We start from the raw sequence: 14,709 nt of genomic DNA, 5'->3' as shown, positions 1-14,709 counted from the left end.
TAGATGTAAACAAAAGTGAAAGCTCACTAGTCTATACAAGGCTAGTGAGATTTTGAAAACGCCAAGGTTCCAACGCCCTCGCACGTGCCATGAACATTCACCATTTCATCAAACTCCATCATTGCGCCGACTTAGCGTGAAGAAGTTGTGCAGAGCCAACTTTGTTAACAGGGTGGTGTCTATCCTCGTCTTTTTCCTTTTCCTAGCTTGCATCTTAACTCCAGTCATCTCTGCACCCAAGGCATGGCCCACAGCAAAGTCCCAAAAGACGACTTCAAATGGTTTGGCGAAGGCTTCGACGGCTTTCCGAAACACCTACCAGAGGACTGTGTCGAATACATGATCATCTTAATCCATGCCACATTGTCGGATATCCAAAAGCGTGAGCGCTTGCAAAAAATTCAGCGAGTGGCAAACGATCTTGAGAAAAAGCTGCTCAAGGAATACATATGGCAGCGGGAAAGCTTCAAGCTTACACTCGTTCGTGAAGATGGTTGGTCGGCGCCTTTATCTTGCAATCATCTTTAGACCCATATCTAATCTACTTTCAGGTTCATGGCTCCTCCGCGGACGTACAAACTATGGCGATTCTGTAGCTGATGAGTGGCTAATCGTGTATCTCCTCCGAGAGCTTAGCAAGCAGTTCTCTGATGCCTGGATACGAGTGTACGACACAGATGGCGAGTTCCTACTCATCCAGGCCGCCAACGCGCTTCCCAGATGGCTAAATCCCGAAGTTGCTGAAAACAGGGTAAGAAACCTTCACGAATCAAAATAGCTAGAAACTGCTAACTTTAGACAGGTGTGGATCAATAACTCGAAACTTCTAATCATACCACTGAGCTCACCATCTAACACCACGTCGTTAACGCTCAAGGAGTCCCTCCAGACCATTTCTTCTGCTCCGACAGTACTTCAAAATCTCATCAAAACCGAGTCAGAGGCATTCGACCGACTTTCATCATACCCGTCTGCCATATCTGACAATCAACACCACGCCACTATTCCAATTCCACGGAAAGTAGCAGCAATACTCCACGCTAGTCCCTCCCACATTGCACCAGCCGTCGAAGCTTTCTACCTCCGCGACCCCATATCACTCCGCTCGCTGCAACGTAAAGAGACCACCGAGCTCATATTTCCTCCCGAAGACTTCGTCCAAGTGAGTACGCGCTTCACCAGGACGCTCTTCGCGCAACTCAGAAGTCAAGAGTGGGTGCCGCCCGGTCTATGGGGCGGTGCTCTCGCCTCCTTCGTGTCGAAGACTCCAAATAGCCGTGATCTGGAAAAGGCCGAGATTGGCCTCAAACTTGCCGCAGGCTTCGAGATGTTGGTTCAAGATAAGCAGAACAAAGATAAGAAAGCTGTCCGCGAGATAAAGCTGCTGGTAGAAGACATCGAAAGCGGAGAGGAGCAGTTACCAAGTGATTGTGAAATCAAAGAATGGGGTGTCAGAGAAGACGATGAGAAGTGGCTTGATATCAACTTCGAGGACTTCGAGAAAGAGCTGGCTGGGAAAGGTGCCAAAACAGCGGGACAACCTGCGGGCATGGAAGCGAAAGATGCGGCAGACACGGGATTTGGTGACAAGACGGCTCAAGAGAATTTGCGAAAAATGGTTGAAAGATTCGAATCATTTCTCGACGACGATGAAGCTGGCGTTGAGGGTGCTGAGGGACTGGACGATATGGATTTCGATAACGATGATGAATCAGATGAAGATGAAAGCAACGGCAGTGATGAAGACAAGGAGGTTGAGTTCAATGAAGCTGAATTTGCCCGCTTGATGCGAGAAATGATGGGGATGCCATCTACTACAGACAAAGCCACACTAGTCGAGGAGGCACGAGCACTTGCGAGAGTGCAAGAAGTGGACTCAGCAGATGGGGACGAAGAAGATGTGATTGAGGGAGATGAGATCAGGGATGTTATGGAGAGGATGGAGGCAGAGCTCAAGGAAGCTGGCGCTCTGAGGTTGGATCCTCCACCTCGCGAGACGACTACAAAGAGTGGTAGCGGAAGCAAAAAGGGGAAAGAGAAAGCCATTCCATCCGAGGAAGATGCTAATGATCTTTCTGAAGATGAGGTCGACATTGACTACAACCTTGCGAAGAATCTATTGGAGAGCTTGAAGGGGCAAGGGGGAATGTCTGGGCCTGTGGGTAATATGTTAGGCTTGATGAGAGTGCAAATGCCCCGTGATGAGGGAGACGAGGAGGAGCGAGCACGGTGATTGTTTAATTGAAACGGAACTCGATCTCTCATGTCCTCCTTGGGCTTCGAGCAGCGATGTATAGAAAACGAGGGCAGCGGATAGAATATCCCAACCTGCGTACACCCTGACGACGCTGTCTGGGGTAGTCTCGCAAGTTTACTAGTGGTCCAAAGCGCCGAGTCTCTTTCTCATGTGGAATGCTGAAAATACTATGAAGCTACTCATGCAGCGGTAAACGAGTGTACGGATTTCTATGACGAGGCATTGTAGAATGGTGCATATTGTGACCAGAGGTAGACTGAAAAATCTTGGATTGAATGAATAATACAAAAGACTCGAATTTTCAAGTCCCAACGCCTCGCAATGCCCACCCACCCTAATTGTTCTCCACTGAACTAGGACATCCCGTACCCTCGACACACAACCCCAGTATGCCTATCTCACTCGTACCGTGGTTCATCATCGCCAGCCGCCGGCGTCTCGGGGTTATTCCAAGGTGTTTCCGGCTGCCACGCCCCAGGAGTTGGCGCTCCCGGTGTCGGAGCAGCGGCAGGCGTCGCCCCGTAACCACCTCCATATCCGCCATAGCCTCTCGGAGTCGGATGGTGTGCAGTGTCACCAGGCGTCGGCGCCGAAAAGCCAGGGGTAGGAGCGTCCATAGGCCCACCAGGGGTTGGAGCGCCGACGTAGGAGTTGTAGGCAGCCGGAGTCGGCGCTTGGTGGTATGCGCCGGGTGTTGGGGCATAAGTGTTCGAACTGTACGGGTTTGCGCCGTTGGAGGCGTGGGAAGGGGTCTTTGAACCCGAAGGAGCAGCACCCCATGTAGGGCCACCTGGAGTTCTGCCACCGCTGTTGGCGCCTCCGTATGCGGTTCGGTTGCCATCGTTGCCCCCATAGGCTGTGGCACCACCATATGCTGTCCTTGAGCCATCGTTGCCTCCATACGCTGTCCGAGAGCCGTCATTTCCACCATATGATGTACGAGAGCCATCGTTGCCTGCGCCGTTCCAGGCTGGTGTGCGATTAGAGTTGTTCCAAGCTGGAGTGCGTCCACCTCCACCATGAGGTGTCCCCCAAGAAGGGCCACGGGAAGATTGACCGCCGCCACCCCATGATGGTGTCTGACCTCCAGCGCCATAGGTCCGATTGCTAGGAGTCCCTGATCCATATGACGTTGGCATCCCACGGGAGCGATTAGCGAGCTTGCCGTTGAAGTCGATGGTGTTACCAGTGACTGGGTCTTTGATGACTAGGAGGTCCTTAGGAAGACTAATAACCTTATTTTTTGTGTGCAGCTCGATACGGGCTTCCGTGCCGTTTGAGTCTCGGACTATTCCCAGCAGGCCCTTATAATTGCCTTTGCGAACGGTGACGGTTTTCCCAATCATCTTGTCTCTGCCAATGGTCCTAGGCGGCGCCATAGCGGCTCCATTCGCACCCTGCATCATGGTTGGATTCATCTTCGATAGGTCGGGGCCAGCGGCTTGGGTACGGCCGCTCTTTGCTGCCATCGTGGTGACGTTGCCGCTCCTCACAACGAAGATGCTGTTGTTCTCTGATATCGTCGGATTGGAGATGTAGAGATAGCCCCGGTGAATAAGGACCACCTTCCCTGTCCGGCCTTCGCCTCCAATCTCCTTCACCATGTCCTCTTGTCGAATTTCGGAGCCATCCTTGTCTGTTGCCACGGCGTTTCGGTTGTATGGAATCACAGAGGCGATTTGGGAATTCAAGAGATTGCGAACGGATCCGTTTTGATCCAAAACACGAACAACTTCGCGGTCAACTTTGATCACATATCCAACAGTCGAGGCGCTGAATTTTTATTAGCATTCTGCATCACGAAGGACTTGAGATGGTACTTACTCGAGCTGCACGAGATCACTCAGTTCAAAATCAGAGTCATTACCCAGCTGCGCAGAGTCGGCTGCTCTCTTGAGGTCCTTGCTGAAAACAGTGATTTCCTGCTGTGTAGAATCCGAAAGCAGGGTAACTTTGTCATCCCTGATCTTAGTGACCAACCCGACCTCATCGATGTACTTGCTACCACCGATGACCTTTACATGGTCACCTTCTCTGAACAGCTTGCGGAGAGTTTTGACGGGAGCTTCGATACTCTGGCCCTTCAGTTCACCCGACGTGACCTTCAAGGTGACAATATCACCAGTTACCGACACAGTTGTGCCATTGACTCCCTTTTGCTCTCCCTCATAGACTTCGACATTGTCACCAGGGACGAAGGACGACCCGGTAGTGGTGGCCCTCTGAGCGGCCTGCACAGCAATCAGATCAATCTCTTGGCTTCCATCTTCACCTAGTCGAGCAAATAGCTGCATCTCAGCCATGGTAGGGTTGACGTCCTTCTTGGTAAAGTAACTGATCTTGACGTCTTTGATGAGCAGACCGTTCGTGTAATCTTCGTTCCTGTACTGGAAAGATTTCGTTCCAGCGCTGCCAATCTGCGTGAGGAATTTCATGTGCTTCTTCTTGGCATCTGCTTCATTGAACAGTCTCTGTGGCGGTCGTGGTCCAGCAGCCGCGGCTCCTCGTTTTCTCTTGTTTGCATCGGGCGCAGCATTGATATCTTCATGCAATCCGTAGTCCAGACGAGGAACGAGCTTGACAGTGCACTCCAGTCCGTTAGAGTTGACCTCGTATATTTGAGCCAAGTCTCCAGCATAAAGAGGCGGTCTCTTCATTCGGACCCAATCCCCTGGGTTGAGAGGGTCCCTCTTCCGCTTTCGCAGAAGGTCAGGCCGCTCCTTGACCTCAATCGCAATGGGTCCACTGCCAGTATAGACATTAGGAATATCAGCCATGGCATCCAGCATGTCCTGCTTCCCGTTGGCTTCGACATAGATGTATCCAGCCATGGTCCCGCCTCGCTCGAAGGCCGAAAAGATGCGCAATGGGTGCTGTGTGCCCTGCCGTTGCTCCATTCGCTTCATGATAGCGAAAATGATGTCCCTCTCTTTCCCAGGTTTGCACTTCACGCCCCATATGGAAGGGTCATCGACGGTAGGGAGATCCAGTGGTGTGGGACCAGCGGCCTTTTGCCCGCGGGCTATTTCCCTACGCCTGTACTTCTGGTCGAATTGTGCCGCGACTTGCTCCGCATCTAGGTCGGCTTCGGCTTCGCGCTTTCTATCGAGCTCTCGATGTCGTCGGTCGTCAAGGTCGGGGCCAGCGGCTTCCAAGAGGTCATCGGGATGGATTTCATCGGGGACGTCGTCTTCTTCCTCTTCCTCTTCTTCGTCCTCGTCGACCTCGGCCTCAACATCGATGAACTGCATGCGAGCATCTCGCTTTCTGCGCTTACGGGATCGACCCTAGGAAACCATTAGACTGTGAGAGAGCTTTGAGGCTGAATGCATGCTCACCACAACTTCATCCTCTTCTTCTTCCTCTTCATCCTCCTCCTCCTCGTCATCCTCTGCCTCGTCTTCGTCCGCGTCGTCATCGCCTGCACCTTCAGCGGCGCCGTTGCGAGGAGCTGCTGCCTGCTCCGTCTCGTCGTCTTCGTCGTTGTCAACGTCTTCCTTCACTCGGGGCTTCGCTGGTTGGCTGTCGCCGGCATCTTCGTCGTCGATCTCGGGCTGAGGGTTGAAGTCATCCTCGGACTCAGAGCCGCTATGGATATCATGTGCGGACATGGCTGTGGTTGTGACAAGGTGATGGGACGGTTCTCGTCGTGCGGGTTGGTCGAGGACAAAGAAAGAGTCGGAAGGGTCCGTGTTGCTGGCCCCGGTTCGTGTCTCCGACGAATAGCGCGAGACAATGTGAGCTCAATGCACCCAACTGTCAGCAGCAAGGCGAAGGCGGGGTGTGGTGGGTGATAGAAGGTTGTTGGCAAAGTGAACTGTTGACGGCCTAGGACGGAGACGCGGTTTCGCCGCGATTCCGCCACATATCTTGGCACCTTGGCATTTAAGCGCCACAATGCCTCAATCTCTTTATCGATTCACGACATACCCAGGTGACAAGAAAGGACGGTTCTTTCGTTCAGCACGCACACAGTCCTAGGTTTGGTTCCATACCGTATCCTAGTCTTCATGATGTGGACGACAGCTGCAACGATCGAATAGGCTAAGCTACTACAGTTTAGCTATCTCCTTTTCAGCTTGTGCATTAATCGTAACCACTGCTCTTCCCCATGTCTTCCTATCCTTCAAGTCCTCCAGCGCTCGCGGTATACTGCTTAGTCCACCGTACTTCTCTTTAAATACAATAGGCTTGATGCTGCCATCATCCACAAACTTCATGAATTCATCCCAGATAGCTTCTGTCTCGTCCGGAAAACGGCGTCCATGTTCTCCAAACCTCTGCACAATGTTAGGGCCAGTTCCAAAAGCCCGAGATGGCGCCATACGTACATATCCCAAGACAGTCGCGGACTTTAGAAGCACCCTGTTGACTTTGATTTCTTCAACATTCCCACCTCTGCCGGCGAAGCCCACAATGACAACGCGCCCTCGATACTTCAGACACTTGATACTGCTTTGGACGGCTCCCACTGCATCGTAGACCACGTCAACGCCCTCGCCACCCTCTGTCAACTCCTTCACCCTACCTTCCCAACCAGGAATATCGTATCTTACAGCGTCATCAGCTCCACACGCTCGCACGAGTCTATCCTTCTCTTCATCTCCAACAACAGCGATAACCTTTGCCCCTATTGCCTTGGCGACTTGGACTGCTATTATGCCTAATCCGCCAGAAGCCCCCAGAATAAGAACGGTTTCTCCCTTCTGTAACTTTGCGGTAGGCACTAAACTCGCCCAGCTGACCACACCACTCGCTCCAACCGCACAAGCCTCTTCGTTGGTCCAAGTGTCGGGCACTTTACGCACGCTTCCCTCATGGGCACTAATCACTTCCGCGAAAGAACCAAGCGCGGACCCAAAGACTCGCGTTCCTGGCTTCAAGGAGGACGATGGAGGTGAAGAGATGACGATTCCAGCGAACTCAGTACCAAGTATAAAAGGTGGGACTACATGGCGACGGTTGTTCTGATGCAGGCCTTGGGCGTACAATAAATCGACGTGGGTGAGAGCTGCATGAGTTATCTTGACTTGGATGTCTCGTGGTCCATTAGGCTTAGGGATTGGTGCATCGACAGGCGCAACGTCTTGGAGATTCTGCCAAACATGAATACCTTCGACGAAGATCTTGATAGAATAGAGCTAGAATCATCAGAATCATACCGAACTGAACTTGCTGATGACCACCGCCTTCATGTTTCCCCGATCACCGGTAAGACAAGGGCATATTATTGAGACCGCGCAACTGAACGAAGAACGGACGTTGGAGTTAAAACTGACAAAAGGGAAGAGGAAGAGTTGAACTCGAAGCGGGAGATCGACGGCGGGGTGACCTAGCCGAGGTTGAGGCTTCTGGTGACCTTCCCTGCCTTGCCTTGGACCTCGACGTATAGAGGCGTCCAACGTACTAGTCTCAGGACCGGATATAATCACCCTTATGACGTGCAGGCGCCATGATAAATTGCTTCTAGTATAGATACAGAAGGCGTTGTCTATTGGGCTTCAACGTACTAATTGAAACTGGGTGCATTAGATACACTTCCAATCTACGTACACTCTGTTGACACTGTCTGGGGTAGCCTCACAAGTTTACCAGTTGTCCAAAACGCCGAACTTCTCTCTTACTTCGACTGCTGAAAATACTATAAAGCTCCTCACGCAGCGGCAAAGAGTGTACGGATGTCTATGACGAAGCATTGTATGTCGGTTCGTTCGAAACTGCATAAAGTAGTCTACTCTATTCACGAAAATGACAACGTTAATGAACTCAAGGAGGGTCGAGAGACCACGGTAAAAGTTCAACACGCTGTGGGGTAACTACGCTGTCCTGCTTCTAGACGCCGCGCTTTCGTCCGGACCGTGATCGTGACCGAGAAACCAGGCTCCTTCGGCTCCGCTCCAGGCTCTCGTTGGCGGTTTCGACGCCATTAATGAAGGCGTTAATGATGGCCCCGTCGTCTTGGTTAGGCCGGTTGAGCGCGTTTAGGAAATACATCCCCAGCTTGTGCATGATTTTGTCGTCATGGAGGACTTGGGTGGCGTCGATTGCAAACCCATCCACTACGCTTTGTATGAATGTGGAGAGTTGCGCAGGAGGAGCTAGGCCGAGATAACAATGATCTGCTAGCTGACCGAGAGCCGTTGCCGTTGCCGGGTCTAGACGCACTGGCTTCATCATAAGATCTTTATGTAAGTAGTATGTTCTAGCGTTAGGATCAAGCAGATCCAGCCGCAAGATCGCGCCAACAGCTGGTGTCGTAGCTGCGAGGTGTTCGATTTCGGTGTAGGGCACAATATTTAGGATAGCGGTCTCTGGGATCTCGCCCCAAATAAGTAACTCCGCGGTGCCTTTGTATCGCATCTCGGGAAGATCGCCACTTCGCTTCACTTTGCGGATGACAGCTGAGGCGGAATAGGTTGAACCTTTAAGAGCAGTAAGGTCAATCATTGCAATGAAGGGGGTTTGGCCTTCTTCGGCGGAGCGTTTTGCCATTAGGATTGCAAAGAGAAGGGATGTCGACACTGAGACAAATGGGGAAGTTCTTTCTGCATGTTTCCAGAAGTGTTTTTCCGCGAAAGCGTCAAGTAGATCATGGTCGGAGGGTAAAGGGTTCGTGACGCCCCGCTGGCGCCCATAGAAAAACGCACTTCTAAAGCCCACCTCAGGGACAAGTGGGCTATGTTTGGTTCTATCATGGACTCTATAGGCAAGTATTGGAGCTTCTAACAACGAGCGTACGCCGCGCGAGGAAAAGCTCGAGGGCGTCGACTGATACGAGGGCGGTGTTATCTGAACGGCCGAAAAAGGTGATGAAACAGTATGTGTATCTTCATGGCGAGTGGCATCGGGTGAAACAACCTCCTCCATGGCTCTATAGGAAGCATCAAGGACCTCTGGTGTGCACTCTCTATCTCGTATTTGCTGTTGGAAACCCTTGAACTGGCGCCGGATCTGTGGAGATAGGGAGAGCCAAGGAGTTCCTCTTGCAAGAGCATCTTCAGTAATCTTGAGTTGAAAGTTGATACCGTGTTGTTGCGCACATGCCAATATTTCGGTCCGCTGCTGTTTGAAAACGCCCTGGTTATCCTCGAAAGGCGTGTCATCGTAAATTTGTTTCCAAATTGGATGACAGCCGAAGAAGACTAGACTCTCCCACTGGCGCCTCACTTGTGTCTCTCGAAGGGTGTTATTTGTTAACTTGTTGAAAATGAAACTAATAGCATCCCATCCTTTATTAAATGTGAACCATCCTACTCGAGGGGCTAGTGTTTAAGCTCGATACATTAATATCGGGTTACCTCACGTTGGATAACACAAAGGAGTGCTCGTTCTCGTCCAGCCCAGGTGTGACGTGGAGCGTATTCAACAGATCTATCTAGGACGGACAGATTCTCGAACTTCGAAAAGTTCAGTCGTGTTCCGCTCCTAGCTGAGGGCGGCCCAGCGTGCTGTTTGATTGATGCATTAACGTCCAAGTCTACGCCGCGGACATGGCTAGCTGAGTGTGGCCCACGCCTTGGAGACGAATTTGCTGAAGCCCGTCGGCGAGAAAAGTATGCACTCACGCGTGCTGTTTGATTGATGCGTTGACGTCTAAGTCTACGCCGCGGACATGGTGTCTCCGGTTCTTCCGAATCCTCTTCATATGCTATTCCCAATTCCTTCAGTGACTCAAGTGCACTCCCAAGATCATTGCCACCACTAACTAGCGGGCTTTCTGGAAACCCTCCTGAGCAATGTTGCCGAGAAGATGGACTGGCCTCGTTCTCAGATAGAGGATGAAAAGTCTGCCTTTGGCGGCCACGAGACGGAGAGGTCTCTTTCTTGATTTTGACAGGCCAGTGAACATCGTTCCACGGCAGAGGACCCCGAAAGACATCTTCATAGAAATCCGGGTAATCGTCCGGCCCGGAATCATTGGAGTCATCGTCATCTTCTGCGGCGAAGTCTATCTCACCGCCGTCCCTCAAGACTTCAGTCTTGATTGTGTCTTGGCTTGATGATACCGATTTGCGTGGTGAAGTGCTCTGTCGCTCGTGCGGTGACTTGCAAGCCGTCTGAGGCCGGACTATGGGAGGTTGGTATAGGAAAATCTGTAGTGAACGGACACTGCCGTTAAATTTCCAGGTGTTCATTTTGAATCCGTTTCTTGAAGCCGGTTTCGTGAGGTTCAGGAATTGAGTTCGGAGCGAAGATTAGATGAAAATCCCCGGATTAAAGTGAGAGAGAGGATGTGATGGGCGGCGAGACGAGAAGATACGAAGGAGACAAATGCGCGGGTTATGACGGAAAGGTGAGATGAGGTAAAAGGTGTGAGAGGTCAGGTAGACGCGTTAGGACGCGTCAAACACGTGTCTTGACCGCTAGCCTAAATGGCCTCTTCGAGATTGAAGTTGCATCTCCCATCTGAAGAAGGGATAGAAGTGAAATAGACATGTTCGGAAGCTGGGCCTTGCGGAGCTCTCCTTCGAGCAGACATCCGCACTTCTGCTTCGTCTGCCCGCCGAGATCCGTGTCCAAAAGTGCTTGAGGGCTCTTTCTTCCACTGCCTCCCGACTTTCCGAGGAGTCCGTCCCCTGCGCTGCTCGGGAATCTTCCGACCTGAGCCTAGATGCTTTTAAAGCCCCTAGGCGATTGATCCGTACTACCACGCTGGCCGAATGAGTCTCGCGTGCGAATCCGAGCCTTCTGTTAACCTGCCGGCAAATCTACACTAAGCGAATTGACTTGCCTTACTCAACCAACACGTTCAACTTTGCTCATCCACTAACCTTCCTCTGGTTCGTGCAAAGTATCCCATCTCAGGGTCTGGCCTCTATCACAACGCTGCAGATTTCGTGACCTGCAGGAATCCTCGATTGGTTCTTGGGCCGACACCAATATAAAAGTCTGGCCGTTTGGGGAGACGCAGACATGTGGGTACTACTAAACCATCACAGTCATACGCGATATGATGAACAGGCCATGCAAGAAGCGGTGGTGGCACCGATGTTGCAGCTACGTGGGCTGAAGGCCTTCCTTTACGTTGAGAAGCGCACGTGGGGGGCTGTAGACGAGTTACTTGCGCCATCTCCGTTGGCTAAGGAACATACACACGCCTATCGGTTCCTATCGACTTGGTCCTCAGCGTTTCTGTCTTAATCTCTACCTCGCGGGAGAATAAACCATCTGCTCCCCCCTTCTGTATCCGTTGTCTAACCCACTTCCGACTCTTTGTTCTTCATGCCATAGCAATTCCTTTTCTTCTTGTACGAGTGCGCACCACGCACAAAAGCAGTGTGTCATGCAATCATCCTTGTTGCTCCCCCGTATGCCGTACTTATGTCGGATCTCACTTCGTGTGGACATTCCCATAACCCACCAGAAGGGTGTCAACGGAACAGTGAAGACGAAGCAGCCAAGACACTGAGACTGAGTTGGCGTTTCCTCGCGCTATCTAGAAACGCCAGGATAAAGACTCACATAAGCATTTGTACTAGTCATCTCGCTCGGTTTGGTGTTTTTAACGCGCAGATACCGCCGGCCTGCTAATATGCAAGGCATGAACGCAGCTTCGCAACCTTTAGAAACCATATTAGCATCCTTCACCATCCCATTTCTAGTGTTCAACGGTCTAGCACTCACATAAACTCCTCGACTCCTCACTACAGCACCCGCACAGCGGAACATGCCAATCCTCCCCTTCATCATCCGTGTTCAGTCTCCTCCGATCAACAAGACTCGCATCCTCCAGACCCCCAGGATCAATCCCCCGGCACCCCGCAAAGTCGTTATCGGGCTTGATGCCCCCAATTGGACTCGCCTCATCATTAACAGGGTATTTCGGTGTCGTCCGATCTTGCTCTTCCACAGGATATTTTTGGTTCTTTCGGTCGGCCTCTGGCGCCGCTTTGCTATCTAACCCGTACTTCGAACTCTTGGAATCTTTCGGCGATTCTTGCGCGTCGATCGGGTATTTTGGGCTAACTTCATCAGCTTCTGGCTGGAGAATCTCTTTCTCGTCGGACACGTCTGCGGTACGGGGTGCTTTGGTCGTTTGGTCCTTGGGAGCGTGAGGAGGGCCAGGCGACTTCTCGTCGCTGGCCGTGGGCGCCATTGGGGCGGGCGAGATGGCGGAAGGGAACATGGGTGTGATGCTGCCTGGGACGACTTCTGGGGCGTCAGCCATGACGTCGATTTGAAGCTGTATGGATGGGATGGGAGGGGAAGTTGGGTATATGTCGCCCGGTTGAGTCGGCTACTTCGGGTATCAAGAATCAAGAATTGGAAATCAAAGAAATGCGCGATGGATAAGAAAGAAACAGAGGTATTTTGCAGGTATGTACTGGTGAGAGGTAAGGAAGTGTCAGGAACAGAACCGAGAGCTTGTCTTGGAGTAGATATACGGAGTAGGGCTGGCGGCACCGAAATCAGCCCCATAATCCCCGCGACGCCAGTCAGCGCAGATCCCGGAGCTGATTCGCCGAGAGCTTTAGGAGACGATGGGATTGGTGTGCTCGTTTATAAATTGTGGATCCGCTTTTCGTCTAAATTCCTCTTTAAGTATGGATTGATCGCGGGAGGGCAGAGCTAGTATTGGGGGCGGAAAGCTTGGTCAAAGGTCGCCGGTTTGTATCTTTAACCCACAAAGTCCCTTTCTCACTTGTCCCGGTGCAGATTATACGGAAACCGAAATGTCCTCTTGAAGGGTTGTGGTAGAGTACGTATATCGTTCTATTTCTTTCTATATTACAGTGCTTTAAAGGAGCAGAACTGTTCAAAGCATAGAACTAAGATTAGGAAAGGAACAGTATGGCCTTCTCTTTCTACATCACGTATCGGCACGTAACTTAGCCATGGGCGAATGTCACCTCTGGTCGTCGTAAATATGAGTGTGCTTAGGATGTGCGGCCTTCATACTCCTCTTGCTCCCACTCCTCTTGCTCAGACTTAGACTCATCTTGAGCAGACCCCTCTTGGTCCGGCTCATCCATCCAGCTTAGCCAAGTTTGACGAGCTGCGGCATTCGCGCGTTCTTCTAATTCAGATTGAGATGCTAGGGCTGGGGGTGCTACTGCAAGGGGCGCTCGACACATAGGACAGGTTGTAGCCCTGTTGTTCAAATTCAGCCAGCTTAGCAAGCAGCCGTGGCCAAAGAAATGACTGCAGGCCAAAGCCCTTACAGGAGCGTGATATTGATCGTAGCCACTGACGCAAATCCCACAATCATCATCGGGAGGGTCGCAGAATGCTGCAGTTTCTTCTACACTCAGGAAAATCGTACGAAGGTTTCCAAATAGGACGCGGTGACGAATGCTTTGGAGGTCAGTAGAAATCTCCTCCGCTGACTTTGGACCTGCTGGCCAAAAGAGCAGTCCGAATGAAGTGATCCCATAATAGAGCTCCGTCCAAAATTGGACGTCTGTAGCTAGATCGTGGTGTAGCTGGAGAAAATACTGGCACGCATAGGACTGGATGGTGTTACGTATCTCAAAGAAAAGCTCGTAAAAGTCTGTGCCTGTGCCTGTGCCTTCACGTAAGCCCCGAGTCCGGATAATTGCTGAAACTCGATCTCGCAGAGAAGCTGTAAATGACTCAAGTTCTGTAGCCGTGGGGAAGAGGGGGTTGAGCATCGAAACTGTTCTGAGCCAAAGTTCTCGATACTTCTCAGTAGGTCTCGGTGTGTTTTCGGTGATATCTTCTATGACGTGTCGTGAGTATTCCTCAATCAGACATATCACGGGGTCACGAAGAATCCAGGGAGATGGGTACTGTCAACGGCGCATCAAGGCCAAGATACCTTTCGAAGACCTCAAAATCAATGTCTGGAATGGCCGCCGCGGATTCGGAATTATTGCTTGCTGATTGGCTCATGACGGTGTTTTGGGATCAGCCAGTTTTCGAACTGTTTAACAAGTGACTCGTGAGAATCAAGAAATAGAAGTGAAAGATGTATTTATAAGAGTTGATTAAGCAATATTGAGATGCATGCACAACGTTTACTTCGTCACCGAGATAAGAATACTACACATTGTATATACCAAGAGATAAGGAATTTGAGAGATACGAAATGGATTGTAACGGCATATTAAAATCAAAAATTACTCCGCATGAAAGTTGAAAGAGAAAGAGCCTGATTATCCACGTGTCTTTCCCAATATCTCCAACAAGGTCATGTCTCAAACACTACTAGTGATCGACGCTCTTTCTTATTTAAATGACTGGATCTTCGATGTTCATTACTGTATTACTTCCAACGCTATAACAATGCACCATCTTAGAGAAAGATTTCCGTTCTCGATCTTATTCGCAACTAAATACAACCAGCGCTTGGCAACCAGAAACAAGACAAAATCGCCTTCTACGAAACCATGCCTGAGTAGCTACGTCTTGGAGAGGCATCAATTTGTTCTTCCGTAGGCCGAGAGCTCGGCTACGTACAAATTGCCATGCCCTTGGTTCGTCGGCATCTC

The 14,709-nt window shown here is 51.0% G+C and overlaps 4 protein-coding genes across 4 annotated transcripts; 1 reads left to right on the top strand and 3 right to left on the bottom strand.

The window, feature by feature from the left end:
• Positions 1 to 243: 243 nt before the first annotated feature.
• On the top strand, positions 244 to 2,541 carry BDZ99DRAFT_494611 (SGT1-domain-containing protein; the record flags this gene model as incomplete). The annotated part of the gene is made up of 3 exons (XM_033723323.1): positions 244 to 382; positions 552 to 751; positions 803 to 2,541. The coding sequence occupies 3 exons, from the start codon at positions 244 to 246 to the stop codon at positions 2,231 to 2,233; spliced, it is 1,770 nt and encodes a 589-aa protein (XP_033581646.1). The 3' UTR covers positions 2,234 to 2,541.
• Positions 2,542 to 2,655: 114 nt separating this feature from the next.
• Positions 2,656 to 7,541, bottom strand: BDZ99DRAFT_506101 (uncharacterized protein; the record flags this gene model as incomplete). Its single annotated transcript, XM_033724153.1, has 9 exons — positions 7,420 to 7,541; positions 6,589 to 7,353; positions 6,311 to 6,537; positions 5,761 to 5,845; positions 5,685 to 5,724; positions 5,554 to 5,648; positions 4,082 to 5,520; positions 3,751 to 4,030; positions 2,656 to 3,714 (listed from the first exon to the last, which is right to left on the bottom strand). The coding sequence occupies exons 1-9, from the start codon at positions 7,450 to 7,452 to the stop codon at positions 2,656 to 2,658; spliced, it is 4,023 nt and encodes a 1,340-aa protein (XP_033581645.1). The 5' UTR covers positions 7,453 to 7,541.
• Positions 7,542 to 7,744: 203 nt separating this feature from the next.
• On the bottom strand, positions 7,745 to 8,778 carry BDZ99DRAFT_458674 (uncharacterized protein). Its single transcript, XM_033718968.1, has one exon. It carries the CDS (start codon positions 8,747 to 8,749, stop codon positions 8,090 to 8,092), a length of 660 nt encoding a protein of 219 aa, XP_033581644.1. The 5' UTR covers positions 8,750 to 8,778; the 3' UTR covers positions 7,745 to 8,089.
• A 2,452-nt stretch (positions 8,779 to 11,230) lies between these two features.
• On the bottom strand, positions 11,231 to 12,442 carry BDZ99DRAFT_458672 (PLAC8-domain-containing protein). The gene is made up of 3 exons (XM_033718967.1): positions 11,882 to 12,442; positions 11,720 to 11,817; positions 11,231 to 11,662 (listed from the first exon to the last, which is right to left on the bottom strand). Exons 1-3 carry the CDS (start codon positions 12,423 to 12,425, stop codon positions 11,402 to 11,404), a joined length of 903 nt encoding a protein of 300 aa, XP_033581643.1. The 5' UTR covers positions 12,426 to 12,442; the 3' UTR covers positions 11,231 to 11,401.
• Between the last annotated feature and the right edge of the window lie 2,267 nt (positions 12,443 to 14,709).

The sequence above is a fragment of the Mytilinidion resinicola genome (assembly GCF_010093595.1).
Source record: "Mytilinidion resinicola strain CBS 304.34 unplaced genomic scaffold BDZ99scaffold_3, whole genome shotgun sequence".
NCBI classification, from domain to species: domain Eukaryota; kingdom Fungi; phylum Ascomycota; class Dothideomycetes; order Mytilinidiales; family Mytilinidiaceae; genus Mytilinidion; species Mytilinidion resinicola.
This window is presented reverse-complemented; position numbering and strand designations above follow the sequence as displayed.

Bases quoted from the DNA above. Each gene is read 5' to 3' on its own strand.
- BDZ99DRAFT_458672 (XM_033718967.1), bottom strand. From the start codon at position 12,425: ATGGCTGACGCCCCAGAAGTCGTCCCAGGCAGCATCACACCCATGTTC. The intron at 11,818-11,881 runs GTGAGTGCTAGA...TGGTTTCTAAAG, and splicing joins TGAGGAGTCGAGGAGTTTAT to GTTGCGAAGCTGCGTTCATG. The intron at 11,663-11,719 runs GTGAGTCTTTAT...ACTCAGTCTCAG, and splicing joins TGACTAGTACAAATGCTTAT to TGTCTTGGCTGCTTCGTCTT.
- BDZ99DRAFT_458674 (XM_033718968.1), bottom strand. From the start codon at position 8,749: ATGGCAAAACGCTCCGCCGAAGAAGGCCAAACCCCCTTCATTGCAATG.